The sequence below is a fragment of the Pteropus medius genome, unplaced genomic scaffold (assembly GCF_902729225.1).
Source record: "Pteropus medius unplaced genomic scaffold, Ma_sr-lr_union100, whole genome shotgun sequence".
Classification (NCBI taxonomy): domain Eukaryota; kingdom Metazoa; phylum Chordata; class Mammalia; order Chiroptera; family Pteropodidae; genus Pteropus; species Pteropus medius.
This window is the reverse complement of record NW_024340697.1, coordinates 4367751-4377817: the sequence shown is the minus strand read 5'-3', so window position 1 is coordinate 4377817 and position 10067 is coordinate 4367751. Positions and strand designations below refer to the sequence as shown.

Genomic DNA, 10067 nt, shown 5'->3' with positions numbered 1-10067 from the left:
CAGGGAACACACTGATGGGGGTGAAACTCAAAAAGGCAGTATCAAGTGAAAAAAGTAAGTTGCAGACGAGTATATAAAGTATGATTCTATTTATATAAGGTCCACAAACAGCCAAAATGCAGCAGCATACTGGTTAGTGGTACGCACATGTGCCAGAGCTATAAAGAAAGGCAAGGAGATGATTGTGGCGGGACAGGAGGGAGATCCCTCTGAGGAAGGAGACACAGTGGTCCCCAACCTCTTTGGCCCCAGGGACCGGTGCTGCTATGAGCATCTAACGCCTGAGGATCTGAGGCGGAGCTGAGGCGGTGATGCCGGCGCTGGGGAGCGGCTGCAGATCCAGATGAAGCTTGGCTCGCTGGCCCGCCATTCAGCTCCTGCTGTGCAGCCCGCTGCCTAACAGGCCATGGACCAGTACTGGTCTGCAGCCCGGAGGTTTGGGATCCCTGCCTTAAACCAGATATGATATATAACAGCTAAATTTCTCTATAAAAGTTCACAATAATCTTTTAAAGTATAGGAACCCAATGCAGGTTTTATAATTAAATTTTAGGTATTATGATTCAGTAGCAAAATTTTCACTGCTATTATCATAGAGTTTGAAATTCCTAACCTAAGGGTCCAGCGCCTACCCCAGTTCTTGAAGGTGTAAAAAGTAAATGTGAATAAACACTTCACAGATACAAATAACCTCCTCCCAGTCAAAACCCAACTGACTACATAAACCAGTGTCCCTCAGATTGAGATACAGGGCTGTTCTCCTTCATTTGAGCAAAGATACTAACCATCTTTTATTTCATGTAACCATCGCTTCAAATGATGGTCAGTCTATCTTTGATGGTTAGTAACCAAAGATACTAACCATCAAAGATAGACTGACCATCATTTGAAGCGACCTGCTCTAAGCTGTTGTATGGCGTGCCATGTCCGAATACACTTCGAGTACACTGCACTTCTGCACGTTCTATAAATTGCTCATCCTCCCCAGTGTTTGCCTCCGAAGCACTTTGATTACTTAGAATGAAAATTCCTTTGGGCCCGATCCCGTCTGATCTCGGAAGCTAAGCAGAGTCGGGCCTGGTTAGTACTTGGATGGGAGACCACCTAGGAAGACCAGGTGCTATAGGCATAAAAAGTAAAAAATAAGGGATTGTAAGCTGACAAGGTCCTTGCAGTCTGTGAGGTCAACCAAGGGTTGCCTCACCAAAAAAATTTCCTGGAAATATTTTTTAAATGTAAATTCAGAGAACCTTTTTTTCTGTGTAGGAAATGCTCCTCTATAAGCTCTCTAAAGCACATTCAAACGGAATACTGTTGCTTGGACTCGCATTATTTAGGGAGAACTGTTTGCTTCATTAGTGGAACCCCTATTGACTATATAGGAAATCATATCCTTTTTGAACTTATTTTGAGTTCGTGTTTCATTGCAAAACATGAACACTCTCGCAGATATTTATTTACCAGAAAGGTTTTAAAGTTGACACCACCAAGTCGCAAATCCACTACAATATATCTTGTTAAAGCCTGGCTTGATTCCGTCTCTGTTAATTCAGATTAAAGCAAATGATTGTATTTTTGCATCTACTGGGAATGAATTTGCTTTCTTTACTCCCTAATTTGATCATGACAATTTTATAAAGTCGTTTTAGAAAATTACAAAATACCTATTATATTGTTCAATTCACATGTCATGGCTGGCAGAGGCTCAGGTAATTTAGATGCTTGTAATTTTCTAAATGGTATTATGCTCTTAAACTGTACCCTAGGGTCCAAATCCACATTAAGTAACTGACAAAAAATTATAGGTAATTTTATTCAAGGCAACACAAAAGGGCAGGATTGTGGCAGGAGTAATAAAACATCCCTTAAAGGGATCTGAGATCCCCAGAGCGTAGGCTCAGATAGGCCAACTACCACTAGTTAAACAGACCAGTTTAACCACCACTAGTCTGTCTCCCATTAGTTAAGGCTAGTTCAAGAAATACCATCTGTATATCTGGAGCCTTACTCATGTTCTACAGGAAGGAGCCCATGGAGTTCTTCAGAAACACATGTCCGTACTCTTTCTTTTCTCGATCTTTCTCCTTGAATTAAGAAAGATCTGTCAATAATTCTGAGGTGAAAATGGTCCATTCACACCCCTTTAAAATTTCAAGGATTAGCTCACGTCACTGACCCTCCCCAGATCACCAAAGGTGACATGATGCTGAAGAGTGTTTTGGGACCGTCCCTTAAACATTGAGAAATTAGGAGTACCTGTACTAGCTTTCAGGAATGGACCAGTCAGTGCTTGTCTACCTGGGCTGCATTTTAAAATCACTTAGGGAGGCTGTACAAATCCCCAGGTCCAGGATACACCTTAGACCAATTACATCACATCTCTGGGGGTTCTAATTCCTTAGGTGATTCCACCAAGCGCCAAGGATGAGAAAGACTGTAGTAGCTATTTGAGGAATTGATTTCTTGGCAGAGTCATGCCCACTAGGAGGCACTTTAAAGTTAGGTAAATGCTCCAACACTGACAAGAAATAACATTGTCCCATTACATATTATACAGCGGGAAAACAGAAATTGGCCATGAATTCCACTGGCAGATTCACTTGGTGTCAGTCTGTGATTACAGGCTCGTAAATTGCTACCTCAGCAGTGAGCATTAATTCTATTTCAGATATATGTGGGAGAGGTCGAAGGTAAAACGTTATTTATCTGTTGATGATGTTTCTATATCCGGAAGAATACTGTTTGGGAGGGAAAGGACTCTTAATCTAGGAAGCGAATAACTGAGATTGGCACCCAATTGAATTCCAAAAGCTTTAGGCAAACTCATATGCACCTTTAAGAAGAAAGCCATTATTTGGCATTTACAAAATGTGACAGGTCAGCAAATGGAGCAAGATGACTCTACCTGTAGTAAAGGCCTTTACAATACAAGAAGGAAGGGGTCGCCATGGATTAAAAAAAAAATCTTTCCATCCCCCAGAAGCGTGTTGTTAGAATGCTGAACACCTTCTTTTTCTGACATTGTATTAAGAATATTTTCGAACATACAGAAAAGTAGAAAGAGTTGGAGAGTAAATACCCATATACCCATGGCCTACAGCAGGGGTCAGCAGACTTTTCTGGAAAAGGGCAGAGTCAATAATTTAGGCTTTGTGAGTCGAGAAGCAAAATTGAGCTACTATGCTCACTAAGAGGCTAGTATTGTTTATGTATTACATTTAATGATGTTAAAAGCACTCTTAGTGTGTGGATTATACAGAAATAGGCAGTGGGCTGGATTTGGCCCATGGGTGCCGACCCGACCTAAAATTTGATGGCCATTTTGTTCTCTTTGCTTTGTCACACAGCGAGCCAGCTTTCGGACATCTTTCAATAGTCCAAAATTAACAGTTAAGATCAGTAGATACATATCTCTTTTCAACAGGACGGAGCGTAAATGTGAACAGGATAAAATGCCATAGATAAAATAAGACCCCGATAATTACTTATTCAGTCCTCATTATGACCTTATTGTAGGAATTCTTAAAATTTTCTGTGCATTGAATTGTTTCAAGCGTCCATTAACATAATATACAATTGCGTTAATATAAATTCTGTTAATATAAAATGACAGCTACATAGGAAATGAGAGTACCCTCTCTTCCATATGCTTTAGTGAATCTAAGCTTGCAACATGCCTCTCAGAGGAATTAGTTATTTCCCAGCCGTGGCATCGAAGCAGCTCACTCCCCCTTGTTCTCGTCCTCTGTTGCAGATAAAGACCATTCTGAGCGGCTTTATCATCAGGGGCTACTTAGGCAAGTGGACCCTGCTGATCAAGACTGTCACCCTGGTGCTGGTAGTGTCCTCGGGCCTGAGCCTTGGGAAAGAAGGGCCGCTGGTGCACGTGGCTTGTTGCTGTGGCAACTTCTTCAGCAGCCTCTTCTCCAAGTACAGCAAGAATGAGGGCAAGAGGCGTGAGGTGAGCGGTCTCGCCCGCACACGCTCGTTCTCATGAAAGGCCTCGGGGCTTACGCAGAACTCTCTGCCTTGCAGGTGCTTTCCGCCGCAGCTGCCGCCGGAGTCTCCGTGGCCTTTGGTGCTCCAATCGGAGGTGTGCTTTTCAGTCTAGAAGAGGTGAGAATGGGCGCCGAGGGAATGCAGGCTTTGGGGTGCTGAGGAACGTGTGGATGGTTAGCACAGCGGCGGGCTTCCATCTCTGGCCCTGTGAGGACTAGACTCAGGGGCACTGAACAAGGTTCCCACAGCTCATTAAGGAGCCACATTTCCACTGCTCCGTATCTGTTTCCAAGTAGCATTTTTAAAATCGCCGATAGGATTTTTAGGGAAGATCTTCAGTCTCTTTTCTTTCTCATAACTAACTTGTCATGCATTTTTGTTTTCGGTGACCCAAATGGATCTATTCTAAAAGTCGGCAAAAGTTTTCTGAAAAGTGCCAGAGAGTCAATCTTTTAGGCTTCGTGTGTCTTACCGTCTCTGTCACAGGAGCTCACCTCTACTGCAGAGAGCGCACGCAAGATCGGGTGTGGCTGTATTCCAGTAAAACTTTCCTTATGCATGCTGGTTTGAATTCTATATAATTTGCACATGTCACAAAACCATTCTTCTTTTGAATATTTCACATGCCACAAAATAGTTTTTCCCCCTGCAGCCATTTAAAAATATAAAATCATTCTTCATTCATGTGCCATATGGGTACATTTGCTGGGCCAGGCTTTTCCAACCCTTAATCTAATCTGTTGTCTATAGAATGAAAACGTAGAGGTTTATTTGCTCTTAGCCTGGTCTCTCTGCCGTAAACAGCATTATGATGAAATATTTTCCTGTCTCTTTAAAAAAGTAGCTCAAACATACTTCGCCTGGTACCCATTCCACTCTTAGACATAGAGTCCCTTAAATATCTTTGTTGGTGTCTTTGGGTCATAATTAAACCGAGACTGAGGAAGTGAGTATCGCCCATCTTTGGTCTTGAGTGCGACTTTCACACCAAGCGCCAGCGGCGGCTGCTGATCAGTGGAGCTGGGGCTCAGGGCAGCCTTTCCTCCGGCCAGTCTCTAATTTTTCCCTTCTTTGCCCCAGGTCAGTTACTACTTTCCCTTGAAGACCCTGTGGAGGTCCTTTTTTGCAGCCCTGGTGGCGGCTTTCACGTTGCGATCCATCAATCCCTTTGGGAACAGCCGCCTTGTTCTCTTTTACGTGGAATATCACACACCCTGGTATATGGCCGAGCTCTTCCCCTTCATCCTGCTGGGGGTCTTTGGAGGCCTGTGGGGAACCCTCTTCATCCGCTGCAATATCGCCTGGTGCAGGAGGCGTAAAACCACCAAGCTGGGGAAGTACCCAGTGCTGGAGGTCATTGTGGTGACCGCTATCACCGCCATCATCGCCTACCCCAATCCCTACACGCGCCGGAGCACGAGCGAGCTCATTTCTGAGCTGTTCAATGACTGTGGGGCCCTCGAGTCCTCCCAGCTCTGTGACTACATCAACGACCCCAACATGACCCGGCCTGTGGATGACATTCCCGACCGGCCGGCCGGCTTCGGGGTGTACACGGCCATGTGGCAGCTGGCCTTGGCGCTGATCTTCAAAATCGTCATTACCATATTTACTTTTGGCATGAAGGTAAGCGAAGGGAAAGGAAGATGTGGGGGGCCACCCATGTCCTTCTGGGGATAGCACCTTACTTGACAAAATAAAGTTGTGATGCGAGGAAAGTGAGATTGATCTTTATTGGATGTTGTCTTGTGCCAGGCACTTGACATTCTTTTAATGAACAAGAGACAATGCTTTTGATGAGCAGCATGCCTATGAAATAGACATTTTAATCCCATTTTACAAATGAAGAAGCCAAGGCTCAGAATACAGCATTCATATAGAGATGTGTACAGCTTGGTGAACTTTCACAAAACACACGCTTGTGTAAGCAGCACCCACGACCGGAAGCAGAGTGTTGAGAATCCTCCAGAAGTCCCGATGTGTTCCGTTACGATTGCTTTGTGTGTGGTACTTTTTATGATTTGTTTCTTTCAAAAAGTCTAAGAAACTGTGCATGGAGTTTACACTTGAGTGCGGAATGGTCAAGCACAAACCTGAGTTTTTGCGTTCAGAACAAGGATGGGTGAACTTTCTTAAACATCTGACTGTCTCTGATTTATCATCTCCTAGCAAAGGGATTTAGTTTCGTGTCTGATTTCGCAGTATCTTTTAGTGCCTGCTGGGAGAAGTCGACTTTGAAGTTACAGGGGATTAAGTGGCTATGGGATAAGGGGCAGCTCAGAAAGGAACAATTTCCTCAGGAATGTCCCAGACTCTAGAAATCACACTTGATCCAGACTAACGTGGAATTTGGTTAAAGATCCACTTTCACCCTGAGATTGACAACACTTAGGGTCGCAGCCACGTGCGATCTCCATGAACACAGGATCAGGCGTGTCTTGTAGCAATTTGATCATCAGACAAATTAAAATGTATTTATTTTTGTAAAATGTATTTTCACACAGCCAAATATAAAACACACTATTACCAAAATCTTTTAGTTTGCATAGTCTGTTTCTTTGCTGCCTCTAACCTGGCTCGAAAGCATTCAGAATACTTTTCAGAAAATGTACTTTGTCGGAAGAGGGAACGGCCGCTGCCCTGCCATCCCTCTCTGGTAGATGCTTGGCCACTGTATATTCAAGAGAACAGTAAGGCCAGGGAAAGCTTTTTGGAAGACCCAGGACAGCGGCACTGCTGCTTTCAGCTTCTTTATTTTACCTGTGAACAGTTACAGACCCTTCTTTTTCATTTTCATGCTGTGGCTTGACATTTAATTTTAAAAGCTAATCTGAATGACACGCAAGCGGAGCGAGAAAGCGGTGAGTATCTCAAGTGACAGGTGCTCACTTTGAATGTTATTTGCAGTGGGGCTTATCATTCTTTAATCCACAGCAGGCAAAGCAGGCCAGCTTTTGAAGGCGAGGAAATGAAAGTATAAAATGGCATTCTCTCTAAGTCACAGTAGATACGACTGACTACTAAGCAGGTGAAGTCACTCGTCCCACCTTCTCTCAGCTGACCTATCTTGAAGCGTTGCACCCCTCAGGACTGAAGCAGCATGCAAGCTCGTGTGTGGGGGACGGGAATTCAGGCTCCTTCCCTCATGCTTCTTTTCTCTGTGTGCTCCTTGGAGATCCCTTCGGGCCTCTTCATCCCCAGCATGGCTGTGGGAGCGATGGCGGGCAGGATGGTGGGAATTGGCGTGGAGCAGCTGGCTTATCATCACCATGACTGGATCATCTTCAGAAACTGGTGCAGGCCCGGAGCAGACTGTGTCACCCCAGGACTTTATGCGATGGTGGGAGCTGCAGCCTGCTTAGGTACAGCCACAGGAGGGGTGAGGTGGCGGTGGGGGTGGGGGTGGGGCGCAGGGAAAGGTGACACAGACTGACCACAAAGGCTGATCTGGTTTAGAGGACTGAGAAGAAGAGAGACACGAGCACTTGCCTTCTCAGGATAGGCGAGGTGGTGCTGCTGTAACAAGTAAACGCCTAAATCTCGGTGGCTTAGCTCGCCAAGGTTTATATCTTGCTATGGTATGATGTCGATCCTCATTATTCGTGGATTACGTATTTGGGAATTTGTCTACTTGCTACAATTTGTTTGTAACCCCTAAATCAGTACTCATGGGGCTTTCACGGTCATTCTCAGTCATGCGCAGAGCAGTGGAAAATTGAAGTTGTCTAACATACAGCTACATTCGCAGCTGAGGTTGACCAAGGCGAAGGTCCACCTTTTTGCTTCAGCTCTCAACTGTACACAAGCGTACTTTTTGTGCTCTATTTAGAGCCATGTGTTTTGCACTTTTGTGCTTTTTATTAATGGTCTTCCTGTTTAAAATGGCCCCCAAGCGTAATGCTAAAATGCTGTCTGGTGTTTCTAAATGCTAGAAGGCTGGGATGTGCCCTAGGGAGAAAATGCGTGTGTTGGAGAAGCTTCCTTCAGGCATAAGTTATGTGCTTTTGGCCCTGAGTTCGATGCGAATGAGTCAGCTTCATATATTAAGTAAGGTGTCTTTAAACAGAAACATACATAACGTAAGGTTTTGTATTAATTGGTTGACAAAACTGACCAGAGGCTCTCAGAAACCTTATCTTTCTCCTAAGGCAGTGATTCAGTATTCACTAATTCAGTTTTTGTGGTGACTTTGTAGAACATAACTGCCACAGATAATGAGTCGACTCTGTGTGTGTGTGTGTGTGTGTGAGTGTGTGAGTGAGTTAGCTTCTCTCCACTCAGTCATTGAGGGACCAAGACTGATAGTGTGTCTACCGTCTTGCAGCTGTGTTGTCTAGAATAGTGGAATACTGGTTTTCAACGTGAGGTAATTGTGCCTCTCAGGAATTCTGGACAATGGAGGAAACATTTTTGCCTGTCACACCTGGGGGGAAGTGATGCTCCTGGCATCTAGTGGGTGGGGGCCAGGGATGCTGCTAAGTGTCATACAGTGCACAGAACAGCTCCCGCAGCAAAGAATGGTCTTTCCTCAACTGTTCCTAGCGCTGAGGTCGAGAAAACCCAATCTAAGCTCGTTGGAAGACTGGGAGTTGGTATGGATTCTCTCTTTGAGTACCGAAGGACACAAGGGTCCCTCTGCTGTCCATAGCCCCTAAGAATCTCTACAGTTTTCCAGCTTATGAGGTTGTGGAAGAGAGCCATACTTGCTGTCAGAAACCCGCACAGACCACATAGGATCCACTCAGTCACCAAAAAGGAATGGTCCTAGACGAATAGACGACCCAGTTGTCCCTCACTGGAGAAGAGCCCTCCAGTCAGATGTGACTGTGTTTAATGAGGCTGGCCTCAGTTACAGAGGTCCGAGCATGGGCGACATGTAGCACTGACTTTCAGCTTAGAAATCCTCCTGTCGGGAGAATTTATAGCCAGTTTGTCAGTTTCCGCAATGTTCGCTGTCTTGAGGGTCTGGGATTGAATTCCACAATTTCACTCTTTTCTTCACTAGGTGGAGTCACCAGGATGACGGTGTCGTTGGTGGTCATCATGTTTGAATTAACCGGTGGTCTCGAGTACATCGTGCCCCTCATGGCAGCAGCTGTGACCAGCAAGTGGGTGGCCGATGCCTTCGGGAAAGAAGGCATCTACGAGGCTCACATCCACTTAAACGGGTACCCATTTCTGGATGTGAAGGACGAGTTCACCCACCGCACACTGGCCACCGACGTCATGCGGCCGCGGCGGGGAGAGCCACCACTGTCGGTGCTTACTCAGGACAGCATGACCGTCGAGGACGTGGAGACGCTCATTAAGGAGACCGACTACAATGGCTTCCCCGTGGTGGTCTCCAGGGACTCCGAGCGCCTCATTGGATTTGCCCAGAGGAGGGAACTGATTCTCGCAATAAGTGAGTAAAGAGAGGGAAGCTCACGTGTTACTAAGAGGCGAATGGCAGTCTTTGTACCCAGCAAATTCTCAAAGAGGGTAGAGAGAATGTATGAGGGTCAGAGGACTTTCAGCCAGGGGTTCTCACACTTTAATGGATATTCGTGTCACCTGGGGATCTGGTTACAATGCAGATTCTGATTCAGTAGGTCTGGGGCGGGGCGGGGCCCAAGTCTGCATTTCTCCCAAGTTCCCTGTTAATGCTGATGCTGCTGGTCTCCAAGTCACACTGTGAGAAGGAATGTCTTGGGGGAGGCATTCTTGGCTAAAAGAGGACCGCCACGTTTTCAAGCAGCCCCTTGGGCCCCAATCCTGCTAGGAGGCAAGCTGCTGCCGCTGCGTTTCAGGGAATTCATTATTGGGTGAAGCTGAGCAGAAAGAGATGGGAAGGCCTTGACCGGCCCGGGCCAAGCTGGTCAGAGACAGACTTTCAGGCAGGATAAGTACTGAGATGCTGAGTTCTTCACCTCAGACTCCTCTCTCGGCACTGCACAAGCCTTTCGCTTTGCTTTATGATGTCATGTTCCATTCCACCTGTTACAGGCCCATGTGGGTTCAGGACAGAAGTCATGTCAGTTCCACGGGATGCTTTTCCTCTTCGTGCGCTAACTGAAATCCGTGAAGCC

At 45.7% G+C, this 10067-nt stretch overlaps 1 protein-coding gene across 2 annotated transcripts in view; it reads left to right on the top strand.

The window, feature by feature from the left end:
• CLCN4 (chloride voltage-gated channel 4) overlaps nt 1-9426 on the top strand; it is a 45444-nt gene extending 36018 nt beyond the window's left edge. For both annotated transcript variants that reach the window (XM_039874196.1, XM_039874187.1), the window contains exons 6-10: nt 3755-3961; nt 4036-4116; nt 5080-5625; nt 7175-7361; nt 9005-9426. In XM_039874196.1, the coding sequence (XP_039730130.1) occupies nt 3755-3961; nt 4036-4116; nt 5080-5625; nt 7175-7361; nt 9005-9411 (1428 nt within the window). In that variant the 3' untranslated portion in view covers nt 9412-9426. The remainder of the gene's footprint in view (nt 1-3754; nt 3962-4035; nt 4117-5079; nt 5626-7174; nt 7362-9004) is intronic.
• Nucleotides 9427-10067: the final 641 nt, after the last annotated feature.